General features: G+C 35.3%; 1 protein-coding gene across 2 annotated transcripts; it reads left to right on the forward strand.

Annotated features, from left to right (window-relative positions):
- Positions 1-1,499: 1,499 nt before the first annotated feature.
- On the forward strand, positions 1,500-18,442 carry LOC128992690 (beta-catenin-like protein 1). 2 transcript variants are annotated; one of them, XM_054416394.1, is made up of 12 exons: positions 1,500-1,685; positions 2,442-2,675; positions 2,784-2,890; positions 3,073-3,244; positions 4,655-4,814; positions 13,382-13,605; positions 14,516-14,664; positions 15,034-15,215; positions 15,799-15,977; positions 16,176-16,365; positions 17,778-17,882; positions 18,312-18,442. In XM_054416394.1, the coding sequence occupies exons 1-11, from the start codon at positions 1,656-1,658 to the stop codon at positions 17,864-17,866; spliced, it is 1,716 nt and encodes a 571-aa protein (XP_054272369.1). In that variant the 5' UTR covers positions 1,500-1,655; the 3' UTR covers positions 17,867-17,882; positions 18,312-18,442. The 2 variants fall into 2 exon arrangements, with proteins under 2 accessions (XP_054272369.1, XP_054272370.1); XM_054416395.1 differs by having other exon boundaries at positions 17,778-17,878; positions 18,310-18,442.
- Positions 18,443-18,950: the final 508 nt, after the last annotated feature.

Consider the following 18,950-nt stretch of genomic DNA (forward strand, 5'->3'; position numbering starts at 1 on the left):
AAATAAAGATAATAATAATAATATTTATATACATATTTACAAGTTTGGCGGCAGGTTAGACGCAAATTTTATAAAACTCATCTAGGGAGTACAAGGGTCTTGCCAGTAGCCACTCCCTCAGTTCGTTTTTGAAAACTGAGGCCTCAAGGTTTTTAAAGTACAGTGGCAGTCGGTTGTACATCCTAATTGCCAACATAGGAAAGCTGTCCTTTTTTTTGTTTAGTCTGCAGAAAGGGATATCAAGGTTGGATTTTTACCTTGTATTGTGATCATGTTGGTCTTCTCTCAATGCAAGACTAGAGATGTTGGTTCTTACGTTGTTTAGGGTGATTAGAATGTACTGGCTGTATACTGTAAGGATATCGAGTTTACTAAAAAGAGGTCTGCAATGTTCGTGGTAGTCAGCGGACGAAATAAGTCTTACTACCTTCTTTTGTAACAAAAGTATATCCTTACATCCAGCTGCATGGCCCCAAACCTCCAACCCATAGCTGATATGGCTGTGGAACAAAGCAAAGTAGACAGTCAGTAGGTATTGCTTTGTCAGCATAGGTTTGAGCTTCCTAAAGAGATGCAATGTCCTCGATAGCTTGGTGCACACTTTCATGGTATGTTTTTCCCAGGTGAGTTTGGGGTCGATTATGAAGCCTAATAATTTTACTTCAGGCAGGTTATCAGGGATGGGATTCCGAGCTAGACTGCAGGTCATGTGTTGCGTTTTGGTTTCATTTAGGCAAAGCTTATTTGCTTTGAACCACGTCTTGGTTTTCTCGAAAGACTGTACAGCCTTGGCCCTGGCTTCCTCAGGAGTGCTTGCATCCGCAAAGATAGTCGTGTCGTCCGCAAAAAGCAAGACGTTGCCTAACTGTCCGAGGTCGTTTACCATAACCAAGAATAGCACAGGGCCCAACACAGATCCCTGGGGCACGCCATGTTTAACCGGCAATGGTTGTGAATTTGCCCCTTTTACTGCCATGATCTGTTTTCGATTTAGGAGGTAGGATTTAAAGGCAAGCAGTGCTGGCCCCCCAACGCCATATAGATGTAACTTTTCTAGCAGTTGAATGTGGGAGACGCAATCAAAAGCTTTGCTTAAGTCAGCTAGGGTGAGTGCAACTGAATTCCCCTCTTCGAAAGCATCGACTACCTCAGTGACAAGTTTGAGAACTGCAGTAGTTGTGGTTCTACCAGACCTAAAACCATACTGTGAGTCACTAAACAGACCATTTGTTTCAAAGTGTTGAACAAGCTGTGTAAAACTTTTTCTAGTGGGGCCTTGATCGAACCCGGGACCTCAGGGAAAGTTATTTTTGTAGTAGATAAATTGAGTGTTTCATATTCAATGTATCCAACTATAGTCTATTCTCACTGACATATTTTTCTTTTTTTCTATTTGTTGGCAACACTTCAATTTAATTGAATAGAAAGAAAAAGCAAAAATTAAAATAAGAATAAGTTAAGTAAAGTTCAATTTAATTAAAGTTAGTAGTAAACTCAAACTGTTATTGCCATTCTATCTAACCTAACCTCAAAAGTTTGTAAAATTTAATTGAATATAGTTTATTTAATCAATTATTGTACAATATTTTTTCTGTCGAACTGTTTAATTATTTTACAAAATCATATAAATTGTATTTCCCATAAGGTAATTCATAATGGATATTGGTGAGCTTCTGTCTTACAAGGTAGGCCTAGGCTATGTCTGGATAGTTAAAAATATGAGTAGGCTACCTCCTTTTACCCTCTGTATTTTTATCCTTAGAACTAATGGTAGGCCAATATCAACCCTAAGCTCTAGCCCTATTAGTTGGCCATAAGCTTACAAGGTGTATAGACCCAAATCAAATATTGGTAGCCTATCAAATAGTTTTTAAGTGATTAGTTTTAAGGTAAATGTACGAAATTTAGCAAGTTTAGGCTACCCGAATCAACAGGGCATTTGTAACTGCATGTTGCCAAATACATGTCTAGTTGCGTGTTTGGCTTGTCCCTTAGTTGTAACCATGTTTTTTAAATTATGAAATTCAAGACACAACGGCGGAAATGTACCTTATACAGAATTTTTAATTAATAAGCCCTTAGGCCTTTAGCCAATGGCAACTAAGGGACAGTTTATTATGTAATCCGAAACTTTTTTGCCTTGTAATCTACGAGTTGGTCTAATTATCAGGGTAGTAATGTGGATGGTCGTAGTACTCACTAGTGTAGACATGTAGAATTAATCCACACCAGGGAGTATGCCTATAAATCTATCGTGACCTCCAATCAGCTGAATTACAGGATGACGCTACTGTCCCGTTTTCTTGGTGTTTGTTTTTATTCTTTCAAATGCTCTAGATTAATAAAAACTTTTTGAATCTATAAACAATTTTGGAAAGTTATAATAATTTTACAAAGCCTACCCTCTCTTGATAGGCCTAATTAACTGATTTTTCATTTAGCCTCCAAACACTCCAAAACGTCCCTTGCCAGAGGAAGAAGCCGAAGAGCCTGATGAAACCGAGTATGAGAGACAACGTAAAATCAGAAAACTTCAGAAAGCAAGAGCAGCTGAATTAGAAAGGCTTGAATTGGAGCGTCAAATAAGATTAGAGAGAGAAAGAGAAGAAGCTGAGCGACAAGCAAAAGAAGAACAACAGGATGCCATTATGAAGCTGGTGGAAAGTCATGGAGAGGTAAGAGAAACATTTCTTTTTTAAACAGTTTAAAAGTCATCATCAGGCCTAGTGTTATTTTTTTTTCGACCCCCTCACTTACAAAAAAGTTATTGATCTGTTATTTAGGGAGAAGTACTAGACGAAGCCACTCTGAAGCGAATGGTTCTTCAATTTGAGAAGCGAGCTCTAAGGAACCAGGAGATGAGAATCAAGTTTCCAGACATGCCTGAAAAGTAAGTGTTTCATTTTGAATCAATATATCAAATTTCCTAATTGTAGCCAAACAAATTTGAAATCCCTTTTCTAATATCAATATCATGCAGAATTGTGGTGTATTCAACTGCAGATACATTACTACAAAGTAGACTCATTGATACAACATGGTTTATTGCTTGAACTTGAAATGTTTTTCCAGGTTCATGGAGGCAGAGATAGAGTTGCATGAAGCTCTGCAGGAGATGCATGCCGTTGCTACGGTGCCAGATCTGTATCCAATCGTAGTTCAACTCAACGCTGTTCCGTCCATGTTGGAACTGTTGTCTCACGAGAACACGGACATTTCTGTCTCAATTGTGGACCTGTTACAGGTATGTCAAAACCGAATAGACCGCACTTATTGAGATAGGCCTAATCTTTTATTATAGGGGTACAATCTTAAAAAAAAATTAAATCAAATATTGATTAGGTCTATTAGAATAAGTTCCCAAAAATGTTGACTATTTTTTGTTTAGGCTTTTTAAATGTACGTTCTTACCTCTTAACCCTTTGAGTACTATGCGGACGATATATCAGTGTTTACTAAAATCTCTAAGGTATAGAGAGGAAGATCATTTCCACGCCTATTTACCACGTGACTTCGAAGGAGTCAATGAGGACCGCCAAATTGGTTGTTGCCAAATCTAATAATACCAGCTGATTTGAAAATATTGCTTGGTATATTTTAATTAGTGTTGTCAACAGGCGATATGGCAATGTCGCACTAGCCCTGCCTTTTGATTGGCTGACGCCAACTGCAGACTCTCGTATTCCCGAATGTAGATTTTATGAGATTTTGGTTTCAAACAATGCTATCAGAACATTACAATTTATAAGAAAACTTGGAAATTTACAACAACAAAAAAGTTTTATTTAATGTTTACTAAAAATACCCGGGCTTTCTTTGATAGATATTTGTTATTGTCTTATTATTCCAAATTATCCCAATTAATAAAATAGTGACAAAAATACAGTTACAATTCAACAACATAGGTAATGGAATTAAAAGGAAAACAAAAGTCTTACGAAATACGAATTATTGAGCTAGCACTGAAAGGGCTAATTTGTCTGTGAGTTTTTTTTACAGATTCCTACCCCTATACCCCAGCAAGTTAAAAAAATATCTGTTCCATGAACAAAAGACTTCAGATTAAGTACTCTATTGTTTTAATGGTTGTAATTTTGTGTCACAAATACCCCAGAATTTATATTACAAGAGTGCACAACTGAAAATTATAGACCGTAGAAAGATTGTTTTGAATAGTTGGACCACTTGGAAGCTCCATATCATATGAGAGTTTGAAGAGGTTTTAAACCTATCCAACAAAATTAAAGCACAGCCATCATCCAGTTATCCTTGTGCTTCCAAATACTTAGAATCGCTATCAAATGAAAATATTAACTGTGCGATGGTTTCATATGTGCTATCATTATTTTCATAGAGCAATTGTATTAGATTATCTTTCTAAAGCTTTGGACCTTGCCAACAATTGATGAATGAAAAATAGTTTTGCCAGTTTTAGAACTAAGCAAGAGAAAGTATGTTGATTTCCTGTTAACTTACCGAACATATTCTAAAGACCATATTTATTATTTCTACAGTACTACTTGTTTCGTCTTGATAATTTCTTTTAGGTCATTGAGGGATAAAATAATGTAGGCCTATGTTTAATTTTAACTTTCTGTGCTATATTGTCTAGCTTGTAGCTTGTTTAAGTGTTAGATGATGCTTTTGATTGCAGGAATTGACGGATGTGGACATTTTGCATGAGAGCCAGGAAGGAGCGGATGCATTGATTGATGCTCTTCTGAACCAACAGATCTGCGCTCTTCTGACTCAGAATCTCGAGAGACTGGACGAGACCGTAAAAGAAGAAGCTGAGGGCGTCCATAATACTTTGGGTAACCCAATGGAACAGATAGTTTTGTTTTGAGGATTCCCAGATACAACGTGTAGTACACTAGTTTATTTTGTTAAAAATTGTTTTACCTATAGAGTTTTTTTTTATCCCACCTTCACATCCTAGGACGTATAGGCTCTAGCTCGGAACCGTTTTACACATTACTTTAGACTAGGCCTAGAGGATTTATTATTCAGTAATTTTCTAACAACCAACCTCGTCACTAAATTTAAAGATATATTCCACCTTTTGACCCACCGTACTCCCTGAGAATTATATAAAGTATTAATAAAAAAATATGATAGGCCTACCGTATTCTTGTTAGGATAGCAAGCTTATGTGAATAGGAAAGAGTCCACTGTGGAAGAAACTCGTAATATACATGCAAGTTAAGAATATTTCACTGTCACTAACAGCCTTTGAACCAAGGAAAATTTGAGTTGGCAAGATCCTCAATTCTAATGGTCTTGAATATTTGCTTGGAGAATTAATTGTCTTAGTGAACTCTCTACGATTCAGTAAACATGATATTCTTGAACATACTTTACACATAGGCCCTTGTGTTACATCCTTAACATAAAAGTACTAACATTGTAGGTTTGAAATCGTCAATATACATGATTCAATTAATATGATATCACGGACGATTACTCAAGATTAAACTTTAGAAATGACAAATTAAATGTTAACAAAAACCACCCTCTTTATTTCTTTCATAAAAAAAAAACACTATAAATTATTCTTTTTTTTTTAACAAAACAATTTAAACATATAACTGTTTATTTATATTTATCAGAAAACCAGAGGTGCCCATCCCCCCCCCAAGCCAAAGGAGTAGTCCCCCCCCCCAATTTATGCTGCCGTCTATTTAAACCTACCCTCCCCTCACCAATTTATCTGACAATTTTCCCTTTACCTCATAAAACAAGCATTTAAAGTATTTAGTAAACTTGAGCAGGTACGAAAAACAAACTTGCTGATAATCAAAATTAAATGTTTAATATCAAACGTCATTTAACAATACATCAATATAAATCTAACTAATGGACGAATTATAAGTTTTTCAATTTACAATTCAGAATCTGTACTGTCAGCCAATATGTGTGCTCAGTATTGCAATAGACAACGTCTTTAAAACGTACAACAATATAGGCCTACTCGGTGAATTACTCTACTCCAACACAGTACTGTAACTGTACAATATATTAGGTGGCGTTAATTTTTACAGGGCTTAAGAATTCAAACAGCTTTAAGTGCATTAATAATACTTTGGCAAAAAGTATATTATTGTTTCACAATTATAGGCAGAGTCACGAAATAAGACAGACTTGTTGCTCGCCACTCCCAGGCTGCCTTCTACAAAAAAATCGCCGGGCAAAATACCCACAACATCTCTTAATAATTGCCACCACACCAGTACAAAAGGTTTTTGTGACAAAGTAATCTTATAATCATTTTCATTTTGATAGCCCCAGGATTGCTTGTTATGACTAATAATGATAGAAACGCATCTTGTCAGACAATCCGTATGTACACAAAACACAAAACGATAACAGATAGGCCTATCAATTCACGCATGTATATATTGCCGCGGGCAGGACTGGAAGTAAACTGAATCAGGTAATGACGGAAAGACGTGGTCTCTATGGATTGGTGTTTGTGTTATTAAAAGCTGAAATTGGACTAATTCTAGTGACGGAGGAGAGTATTGAAAATATAATGGGATTCATAATTTATTTTTCCATTCAAAATTATTGACAATAATAACCAATTTAAATGTTGGATGGTCTCGACATTCTACATTACTGCAGAAAATGAAATTTATTAAATACTTTGAGGAGTTTGAAATATACATAAAACTATTGATAGCACAAGTTTTTTAGTGAAAAAACTCAATTAATTATGAATCCCATTATATTTTCAACACTTCTCAGTCACTACAATAGTCCAATATCAGCTGTTGAAAACGCAGACGACAATCCAGAGACCACGTCGGTCCGTCATAACCTGAACCTGATTCAGTTTACTTTACTTATTTCCAGTCCTGCCGACGGCAACGCACGAATTGACAGGCCTATCTGTAATCGTTTCGTGTTTTGTATTAAATGTTTGTCGTATTCTGACGACACCTCCAGAAGTGGATATTTTTTTTAAATCCTGACGATGGTGGAGTTAAGGGTGCGCTCTACCCGTCTGGCGCGCGCAAATGTAAGGGTTTTAGTTCTTCCTGATTGTAGCCCCAATTGTGAACCGATTTAAAAGATCTTGGTGTCATATTTTCCGTCAAATGTTATTGTAGGTTTCCCGTTTTTTAAAATTTTGATAATTTAAAAAATTTGGGCTCAAAGGTTGGTGAAAAATGTAAAAAGAGGCGTTCTTTATCATGAGTTTTAATACATAAAAATAATTTTTAGAGAAAAAATAAAAACCGGGAGACGTGCAATAGATTCTTAAAAACAAGAACCTGGAATTAGTTTACTAAAAAGTTGAATGATAACTATGTAATCACGCAGACTCGAAAGGCTTGCAAGCGCTCTTCAAGGCGCCGTGCAGTGGCGCGGCCATGCGGCCAACGGCTCAACCTGTCGTCGGCACTCCCACCACAGCCATCGATCGATATTTCCCCTCCTCTCGGTTGATTCTATTCTATCTTTGCGTCGTCGCCGTTTTTACGCATACTAGTGTCCCTGCTGCTGGAATTCGAGCAATTGCTATATATACAGGCGTTATTTTAAAACAAATAACAGTCATAATTTCTGATTACTTTAATAGATTCTACTCAAAGATTATAACATTTTTAAGATGTACATAAGAGATCGATAGAATCAACATTTCTTATAAATATCTTATCACTTTTCAAAAGCTGATCTTGTTTCTTCTTAACATTATTTCTATTTCTTCACCTTGGTGGTGTTATATAACTTTCCTATGTTTCCATAGTTGAAAATCGGCTCGTTCAATGATTACTAAGAAATGCAGCACAGTTTTCAGTATATCAGGAGTAATGTAAATCAGCTCTCTCGCTTTTTTCCATTGTAATATTTATGCAAACCCAAATTCAAATAGTGAATATTTCATTTCATACTATTAAATTAGCAAAATTATTGACGGTTTACAATTTACATAGGTTTTTCTTCTCATTTTTAATTTCTGACAACAGCTGGAGTTTTATAAAAATTTTTGTTTCCCATGCTAATTTTATGGAGAAATACAAAACTTTAAAGGGTGCCAGGGCCTCACTCTCTAATTATTTCCCTAAAAAGAAAGTTTCCTGCACAACTTCACGTTAGGCTCTTTCCAATGACACCAGAAACACAGTGTTGGGTAAACTACTTTTTAAATGTAGCTTGCTACTGCTACAACTGCAATTCTCTAAATGTAGCTTGCTTTTGCTACTTCTACATTTTTACAAAATGTAGCCTGCTACAGCTACAACTACAATCAAATTGTAGCAAACTACTTTTTTGCTACATTTCATTTTTAATAATAAAACACTAGTTTTCAGAATGTGAGTGTAATGAATCATTAAAATAAACGGTATCAGCAAACAACTACAATAGGGGGTTGAACTATATTTTTGTTTAGAATTATAAGGACCATAACACATTAATTTCAATCAAACCCGGCTTTTTCCTAAAATATGATATTTTTTATTTTTTGGGGTTTTTATGAGAAATAACATACGGTAATAAAAAATAAGACATAACTTTTGATCCGTACTTTTTACGGAAATGGGATCTGTACCATTTGGTTCAAAATTTTAAGGACCATAATATAGGTACTAATTTTAATCAAACCGGCCTTTTTTATAAAATCCATTTTTTTTGTTTTATGGGAAAATAAATAAGTTACAATAACTTTGGAACCGTAATTTTTACAGAAATGGTATTTGTGCCATTTTGTTTAGAATTTAAAAGACTATAACATACTAAATTTTTCTCAAAATCGTTCTGGACGTTTTTGAGAAAATCGGATTTTTCCGTTATTTTATGTGAAAATCACCATTAAAAATAAGTTTTAAAAAATATTAAAAAAAACACGCTTGGAGATTTAATGGATTAGTACCAAATTTCACAAAAAATCATCTGTTTAGATATTGTGTTCATATAAAGTGTTAAGTTTGTTATAATTAATTTTTTTAATTGATAACATTAAAACAATAAAAAAATGTTTACTACTGTATAAGAGAAAATTTCATAGATTTAAGATTTCATACCCCACAACCTGGTTTAAGAAAATTTCTTACAGAGGTGGGAGGAGGGATTTAGGCTTGCATTGTGCAGCCTCAGGAAGGGAGGGAGGGGTTTAAAAATGGCAAAAACGTGTTACATAATAATATGTGGACGACCCCTTAGCTGTGATCCTTAACCTCCAAAAAAAAAAAAAAACAACTTCTCTACCATACTGGTAACTTAATATTATTACCGTAAATAAATTGGCAAATGTCTCACTTAAATTATGCATAGTTTAAAAATAAAATATATTAAACCAAACTTTACAGACAAACATATTCAGTAGTCTATCAAGAGACATGAGCTGGTTGTTAAAAACACATGTTGAAAATATAACATTAAGAAAACAGGTTACGGACTTGAAATCATGAATTAATAAAGCATACTGTGATTTACTAAGTACTGATAAAGAAAAACATATCGTTGTTGTAAAAAGTAGCGTAAAAAAGTAGTGAATGCTACATTTACTGCTACTACAAATATAGCATGCTACTGCCTTTGCTACAGTTTTACAAAAGTAGCAATGCTACATTTACTGCTACAAAAAATGTAGCAAACTACAGTAGCGTTGCTACTTGTAGTTTGCTACTACCCAACACTGCAGAAACATGTAAATCGGTTCAGTAGTTTCGGAGGAGTAATTGTCACAAAAAACCTGCTTGCGTATTAAATAAGTAAATAGATGAGTATACTGTCCTCTTTGTAAACAGTTATACTCAGCCAACGCAACTTGCTTGCACAGATTCAGCTTTAAAACTTTACCAAAATATAAGTTTGTTTATTAACGTCGGGTATGAGATTGTTCTAATAACAACCATAATAAAGAGTTTTTTTTTAGAAAACCAGTACTCAATAGTACTGTTTTATTAAAACAGCATTTTTAAATTTTTGTAATTAACCCCTCCAAGTTGGGGACTTGAATCTGATACCTCAAATGTTCTAGCTAGACTATTGACCACTCAGCCATTCAACTTCAAGTTAAAAACCACTACAAGTCATAACTCGGGTCTACAAATAAAATACCCTGTCGCAGCAAAACTATTCACAAAGCACTATTCACAACTATTCACAACAAATGTATTTTACCGGAACTGGTAGATCCAAGGTATCCTAGGGGACTTCCTGTTAGGGACAGATTTTAAGCCGTCACCAGCCGTTAGGCCTACTGTGTTGGATTTTATTTTGTAATATTTATATAACGTGAATGTACTCAGTATACTAGCTCTTTTTGTAATATTTATTTTTCATTATTAGCTTTGCAATATGCAATATTGTGTACAAATATATTTCTCGTCATTCTACTCTCGTTTTATAGTACCTTTGACTATGAATACAAGTATCCAATAGTCAATTATATTACCGAATTGTTGCCAAAGTCCTCTGGTAATACCAGATGTTTATTTCCAGATTTACTTTGTATGCAAACAAGAGTAAAATTCAACATTTACTGTTCAATATTTATTAGTTACTATAATTACTTATGAATATTTAATTCATAACTAACTATTATACAGTATATATCCATATATAAAGTTTCTGGCATTTAATTATCACAATACACATTAAATAGTCATTACATTACGAAGGATGGGTAACTAAATTTACAAGCGTATGTTGTAGCGTTTTATTTAAACGGCAAAAAAGCCCCCGGTTATGATCTGATAACAGGTAAAGTGTTGAAAGAGCTTCCTAGAAAAGGAATAGTTTTCCTTACAGTACTTTTCAATGCAGTTTTACGCCTTGAATACTTCCCAATACAGTGGAAGGTTTCACAAATTGTTGTTATTCCGAAACCTGGTAAACCTTTAAATCAAGCATCCTCGTATCGGCCTATATCTCTTCTTCCTGTGGTTTCTAAAGTTTTTTAAAAACTTTTCTTAAAAAGACTCCAAATTATAATTGATGAAAAATAATTGTTGCCTTCCCATCAGTTTGGATTCCGCCGAAGGCATTCCACCATTGAGCAAGTGCATAGAATAGTGAATGTAATCAAGGAAGATCTTGAAAATAAACGTTTTTGTTCATCTGCTTTTTTGGACGTAGCCCAGGCGTTTGATAAAGTCTGGCACACAGGATTATTGTTCAAAATTAAAACTTTGCTGCCCCATACATACTATGGAGTGTTGAAATCGTATTTGTCCAAACGCTTTTTTCAAATTAAATATCAAGATATAGTTACAGATGTGCATGAAATTGAATCAGGTGTACCACAAGGCAGTGTTCTTGGACCTATTTTGTATATTTTGTTCACTTATGACCTTCCAAGTACTCAGGGTATTACGGTTGCAACATTTGCAGACGACACTGCTTTTTTATCATCAAATCAGGATCCTATTCTGGCATCATCAAACCTTCAGGCTGCATTAGACGATTTGTCTCAGTGGCTACAGAATTGGAAAATTAAAGTAAATGAAACAAAATCCGTTCAAGTTACATTTACTATGTCTACAAGAACTTGTCCCCCAGTAACATTGAATAATGTCATGCTTCCACAATCCAACGAAGTTAAGTACCTTGGTATGCATCTCGACAGACGGCTTTAATGGCATTCACACATTTGGAACAAACGACTTCATTTAAATTTAAAAACAAACAAACTAAATTGGCTCATTGGTCGAAATTCAAAATTATCTGTTGAAAATAAATTACTTTTATACAAAATTATATTGAAACCTATTTGGACCTACGGTATCCAACTCTGGGGAACCACTTCCAACTCAAACATAGAAATAGTTCAAAGGTTTCAATCGAAAACATTGAGAAAAATTTTACAAGCACCTTGGTTTGTCACAAATAAAGTAATTCATCAAGATACAAAATTACCCTATGTTAAAGAAGAAATAAAGAAACGAAGTGAAAAATACCAAAGAAAATTATAAACCCATCCAAATTTCCTGGCAGTCAACCTCCTCGACAATAGTGAAGCTACATATAGGCTCAAAAGGGTTAATCCAATAGACCTTCCAAATCGTTTTTAGTTAAAAAGTTTTGTATGTTAGTGCACTTGATGGAGTGTAACTAACGCATGTTAAAATGGTTATAAAATTTACTTATTATTCTAATATAGAATAGATTGTAAATAAATACTTGTTAAAAAAAAAAAAAAATGTTGTAGCGTATGTATGTAACAGGTTGCTATGACGTTATTTGCGAGATAACATTAAAAAGGTAAACAAGACTCGCCACGTATGTTAGTCAACGAATCGTCTAAAAAGTACATTACAGTATAGGACACAGAAAAAGGGAAGAACAATCATATTTATATTATTGAGCATGGATTTTTTCTTCATGTGATAAAAGATACTATAAAAATGAAGTTTTCATATCACCATTGCCTTTTTTGTAAACATTAATTACATAATTATAATCCCCAAGAATGTGTGAGATGACTGAATCTGTGCCCATTACGGTGTAGCTACAGTTGGAATAGAGTTAAATAATAATGAAAATCTTAAACATCAACAAAAGAAAATAAATAATTATAACAGTTGATTAAAAAAAAACTTAATATTACTATAATTTAATGTAGTGATACTTTACAAAGTATAACTAAAGTATTTTATTTTTATTCAATTTCAAACAAGACTCAATATTTAGGAATGTTTTACTTTTTACTGTATAAGCTTATGGGAGCGATAGCGAACGTCACGTTGCTGCCAGTGAGTGTCGGTGGCAGGGCATGATGGAGGTTTGAGCAGAAGCAAAAGATATGCGGGCGGACGCACGAGTAACAACCTGGTTGCGCTTGCGCGTGTGTGCGTCGGGAGCTCCGCAGGGCACTGCACTGCCTAGCGGGGAGCGGCAGTCAACTCGCGAACCTCCTAGCTCCTCCCACCCCTTCCCCTCCAACTGGGTTGAACCGACACGGCGCAGTCTGGCGGACACTTCGAACATCGTTCTGAGATTTCCGAGCTGAGGTAGAGCCCACCCTTAAAGAACCACCAAAACATATGTAGCAAGTAAAATTCGACACTGGTATATTAAGGATTGCCTGGCAAGGTCCGTTTTTACCATTCTTAGAAGCTATCTTAATTACGAATGGCAAAATGTTGTTGGTGGTGATAGTGAGCTACTTAGAAACACTTTTTCAGGCTGCTTATACAAAACTATACATTCATTATGACAGCTAGCAAAAAAATATCCCCCCCAAAAATCTCAAAATAAGTCCCCCCCAAAAATTCCTGTGGTGCGTACCCCTGCAGTAAACAGTCTTTGGCAAACTTGTAGCAATATATCTATTGAGGGGTTTTTTTATAAACCATTATTCATCGTACGTCAGGTAACCTATTTGGAACTATAAATTCAATTAGGAAATAATACAGAACTACTATTGCAGCGATATTCGAGAACATCATGGAGTTCCGGCCGGAGGTGGTGGTGGACGTGGCAAAACAAGGGTTATTGACTTGGCTGCTGAAGAGACTCAGAGTGAAAGCTCCGTTTGATGCCAACAAGTTGTACGTCAGCGAGATTCTGTCCATCTTGCTGCAAAACTCACCAGAGAACAAGACATTGCTGGGGACATTGGATGGCATTGACGTTCTGCTACAACAGCTTGCGGTGAGTTCTTGGAGTAAACCTATGGTCTATTAAGGTGGATGAAGTAAGCTAGAAACTGGTTACAAAGGTTAGTTTTGTTCAAGGAAAGGCTCTAGGCCAGGATTTTGAATTGTAGAATAAGTAGGATAGCAGCTAACTTACGAACTTACTTAAGAAGTGCAGGTATGCCATAGAAGATACAAAAGAGACATACATTTTGTTACACATTTGTTAACAGCCATGACAGCATTGACAGCGGCCAATTTGTAAAAACTCTATCACTTTCTCTACACTTGACAAAGTCCCCGAGGGGACGAAATATTGTGTGTTCAGTGTCTCTTCTGTTGTGTTCTATTCTGTCTGCTAAATGCTATCCTCCTTTTTATACAATTCAATAATAAGTTAGTAAGGTTCTAAATCTACCTAGCTGGGAGCTGAGCGGTTATAGTGCTCACCTAATGTACGAAAATAAAATATTTTAGTGGAAATTAAATCAGGAAATTATAAAATCACTTAGTCTGCAGGTTTGCTGCACTGGGGGTATATTTAAGTTTTTTTAAGGATTGGTAAAAATCCTGGGATTGTTACTGTCTAACTGCGACATTGTTGTTGGATTGCATAAATCATTGATAGCCAAATGACAAATGTAGGTCTTATTGCAGATTTGGGTAAACCAAACTTAATGCAACAACCTTTTTAGCACTATACTTTTATTTAAATAAGAAAATACTATTGGTCATAATTTAATTTACTATGCCTTTTGTCATAAAGGCTAAATTTAGTGGTTCAAGCTAATTAAAATTTGAGGGTAAACAACTTATGTACGGTACTGAGTATATTTTAATGACTTCGATCCCTTTAACTAGTGCTACATTAGGAGTTACGTTTCTAAACAAAATGAAAGTGCATAACAACTTGTCCCTTTTTCCAGTTTTACAAGCGACACGACCCGCAGACAACGGAAGAGGCTGAGATGATGGAGAACTTGTTTGACTGTCTTTGTTCCTCTCTCATGATCACTGCCAACAAGGATAAGTTCCTGCGAGGTGAAGGACTGCAGCTCATGAATCTCATGTTGAGGTAATGTGTCCTAGTCCTAGTATTTAAATAGACATCTATAGGCCTATAGTGTTTGTATTTTACCAATTGTATAGGATTGGTTTTAGATAAATAATCATATTAGGCTGGGTGGATGATTATTGTTTCACTCTTTCTTTGAATATGGATAAAACTAGCAACGGACTCAATAAGCAAATAGTAGATATATCTTATACCACAGCAATCAAATCACAGGAACGATACATACTCGGTAGGAATATTTGAAAAAAACTAAAAGACATTTTTTTTGTTTTTTCTAGGTAATTTAATAAAACGTATGAAATGCTGATCAAGAAGTTATTGAATGTTAATTTTCCTTTTCAAAGTTTTTTGCATACTATTTCATTTCAGGGAGAAAAAGCTGAGCCGCAACGGGTCCCTGAAGGTTTTGAACCACGCAATGTCTGGGCCAGATGGAAAAGACAACTGTAACAAGTTTGTAGACATCCTCGGACTAAGGACCATCTTCCCTCTCTTCATGAAAACACCAAAGAAAAACAGGAAGAGAGTTCTGACCACTGAAGAACACGAGGGTAGGTTTTGATTAAAAAATAATACAATGTCTCCGTTGATAGGCTACTTGGAAATGACGGGTTTTCAATGCAGATGTGTATATATTTTGGGCGATGATTTGGATCAGGGGTTGGCTAGATATATGACAGAATATTATAAAGTTTTATTGTTAAAAACCTGAAAATTTGGGAAATTTTAAATTTTTTTGGGGTTTTTCTGACAGGATTTTTAAAGTTTTTTAAGGCAGGAATCTCAGGATTGTGGAAGCCGTATGCAAAGTTTGAACTATCAAAAATTCTTGATGTCACCAATGGCGATAGATGACCATGATATTGCCTTCCAATTTTGATTTTACTGCAAACACAGTATGTAGCTGATCAGGATTTTTGTTACAAACTATCAAGAATCAATCATTCCTCAACACCATTTCTCCAAGAGAAGTTTGGAAATCTAACCGGGATGGTTCGAAATACTAGTTTTACAAACCAAGAGCCCTGAAAATATTTAAGTACATTATAATTCTTAATTAATTTACTAGATAAATATTTACATTTGACTTTTTAATGAAGTAGTAACACCATCTTCGTGCTGTCTTCTCTCTAGAACATGTTGTATCAATCATCGCCAGCATGTTGCACAACTGCAGAGGCCAACAAAGACAACGGCTGCTCAGCAAGTTTACAGAGAACGATCACGAGAAGGTCGACCGTCTGCTGGAGTTGCACTTCAAATATCTGGACAAAGTAGAGGAGGTAGACGCCACACTGGACAGTCAGCGGAAGGTAACACGTTACTGAGTCACAGTAATTGATAATCAAATGATAACAAAAATACAGCTTTCATAAAACCATACAATAAAACTGCATCTAGAAATGTCTTAACCAACAAAAATATATGACCTTACTGTTGATATTTCTACCTTAAATAGTTAACTAATCTAGAATAAACCCTTAATATAATAAAATTGTGTTTATTTTCAGGGTAACGACGAGGAGAATGAAGATGAGAACTATTTGAAGCGCCTGGAAGGTGGATTGTTTACTCTACAGTTGATAGACTACATAGTACTGGAAGTGTGCACATCGGGCATCACTAGTATAAAGCAGCGAGTTGTACAGATAATCAACTTGAGAGGCGGCTCACTGAAGACTATACGTCACGTAATGAGAGGTAGGTCTAGACAACAGATCTAATTTCTGTGTTAAAGTTGTAACCAGTAGATGTACAGTAGGAGCCACCGACAGAGTGCGCTGATTTCTGTCAAATACGCCAACTTTTTAACTAAGCCAAACAAATAATTAATAAATAGGAAGAAAATAGAGTTTTGTTTGACAGCACACACTGTAAGTGGTTATGTTTCATCCAAATAATTTGCCTGCAGCTGGTCCATATAGATGGGAGGTCTACTTTAGCATCCACAAGTCAATAATTTAGCTGGATGCAGTACACTACGAAAAGCTTGAATGACGAGCACTGTGCGGAAATTTCTATCATAGGGCACAGGGGTTTCCTTGAGCGTTGTAGTACAATGAGAGCAAGGCGGGGCGGTGTTGGCCTTTCCCCTTGACACCAGTACTAGTGCTAGACACCACTAGTGTACCATTTAATATTTCCTCTGTACCTTACTTATCTGTTCTACGATTATTAGCAACGTCTGAAATTTGTTAAAATAATTTTGCCAACTTTAATTTCAATTAATGGAATGAATCACTGTACGTAAATGAGCGATTCATTATTTGCTTAACAAGACACACATTGTTTACTTTTTGTGTCCTATTGCTTAATCGCATGTAATTTAAAAAAAAATGTATGGGCTTTTGTAGAGGGATTTCTCCAACACAATAGAAAGTGTTCCTCTTCGGAGGCTACAAAATTTTCAAGTTAAATAGGTTTATCTATAGACTGGCTCCGAGTCAACGGTCCAGGCATTATCACAGAGCTAAAAGACAGTTGATCTGGGGGACTGGATTTCAACTTGAACCCTCAGGACAGTCAAAAAGCTTAGCAGTTTAGCTTAGTGGATGGAGCGCTTTGACAACTAAATCAGCCAATATCACATGTAATAATTCTAATTGTGCAGTAGTGTTCCGCTATGGTAGTACTTTAAAACTGTTCTTCCTAAGATTCACTAACTTATTTAAAAGCCTTTACTAAAGGTTCATTATGTACACTCAATAGTTTTCAAAGTTTCAAAATAAATGTTTTCCCACTACAGTAGAGTCCCGCAAACTCGGCACTGATAACCCGGCAGTCTAGATAACTCGGCCATCACCTGGCTCAGAAAATTACTGATTTTTTTGAGTCCAAGTTGATCATGGACTCAAGCCAGCTTAAGTCAAATTATTTGCAACTGGTACTAAGGATTTGTTTTACTATAAATCTGACGACTTAATACTGACTTGTAATATAAATATAATAAAAAAAGGCGGTTAAAAAGCTTAAAAACTGCGTATTGTTCTTATTTTTAACCCTAGTTCACAATAACCCGGCACCCTTGCAGTCCACATTACGCCGAGTTTGCGGGACTCTACTGTATTCCTTTTTGCAGGTTTTCTCCATTAACCTTAAGTGTTTTCTTGCAGAGTATGCAGGAAACCTGGGCGACGCAGGGGATTCAGAATGGAAGGAGATGGAACAGCAGCACATTCTTCAGTTGGTGGACAAGTTTTAATCCATCAGCTCTCTAGGTAAGTTGCTAGTGGCTTGTGTTACAGACATAGAAAGTAAAATAGAAAATAAATCAGAGAGTTCTAGCAACTTAACCAAATAAGAACTTGGGACCAAAAGTGACAAATCTGGCCTAGAGAACAAACATAAGAGAGTAAAAATGTTGTTTTTGTGAATTGTCTTTACTTTCTTTATTAACATTGATGTGTTGTACTTAATATTTTCCATTTGTGCTGGCTCAAAATTTAAATTATTCTTTTTATGTAGTGTTAGGTTTAGTTCAGAAGTTTGGTTTGTTTGAAATTACTTTGATTTTATAATTATGTAAGGGGTTAATGATTTGTAAGAAGAGAAATGAGTGTGCACTAGTTATCTAAAAGTTTACTGTGTGATATTCTTTTCACCAAAATAGGTCTAGTCCAACTAATTATTTTCTTTTGCCATTTCAGGTTCTAGATGTATTTGTGCGTGTTTTTTACATAAACCAATCGCTGAGCTGTTGCTGCAGTGGTTGAAATCTTCCCATGTATATATTTGTAACACATTGTATACTTCTAATAAAGTGTATTTATTAGAATTATTTGTAATTTAAATTTACTTTATCCCTGAATCTTAAGATAATTTTAAGGAATTGGCTAAGGACAACATTCAATCACTTAAACTTGGTCATTTTAGAGTTGTGAATTTGAATTTAGGCCATATTAGTATATTTCATTACTAGGACCGAAAGTGGCATTTTCCGTCGCGCGCCCAAGTTTTTGTGTGAGGCGAAGCCGAACACAGGGAACCCCAATTTCACGTGCGAGGCGAAGCCGAGTATGTGAGAGCTATTTTCACGTACGAGGCGAAGCCGAGGACGGGAATAATGGAGCAAGTGCCGGATAATAACTTTCGGTACGAGTTATGAACGATACTTTTCATCACGACGCAAAAATACACAAACACAGAATAGCAGACCTCAGTATATTAAAACAATTTGATTTCTCAATTAATTTGATTGAACATCAAAATAAAATAAAATCTTCTAAAAAGAAACCTACGTATATTTCTCAATAAATTTTGTTTAAACATCAAAATAAAAGAATAAC

The sequence above is a fragment of the Macrosteles quadrilineatus genome, unplaced genomic scaffold (genome assembly GCF_028750875.1).
Source record: "Macrosteles quadrilineatus isolate MER2022 unplaced genomic scaffold, UCM_ALF_1.0 Scaffold_4__1_contigs__length_99947679, whole genome shotgun sequence".
In the NCBI taxonomy this organism is placed as follows: domain Eukaryota; kingdom Metazoa; phylum Arthropoda; class Insecta; order Hemiptera; family Cicadellidae; genus Macrosteles; species Macrosteles quadrilineatus.

Excerpts from the sequence above, each read along its gene's own strand:
- LOC128992690 (XM_054416394.1), top strand. The coding sequence starts at position 1,656 with ATGGATATTGGTGAGCTTCTGTCTTACAAG. Across the intron at positions 1,686-2,441 it reads GTGAGCTTCTGTCTTACAAG|CCTCCAAACACTCCAAAACG; the intron begins GTAGGCCTAGGC and ends TTTTTCATTTAG. Across the intron at positions 13,606-14,515 it reads TTCTGCTACAACAGCTTGCG|TTTTACAAGCGACACGACCC; the intron begins GTGAGTTCTTGG and ends CCCTTTTTCCAG.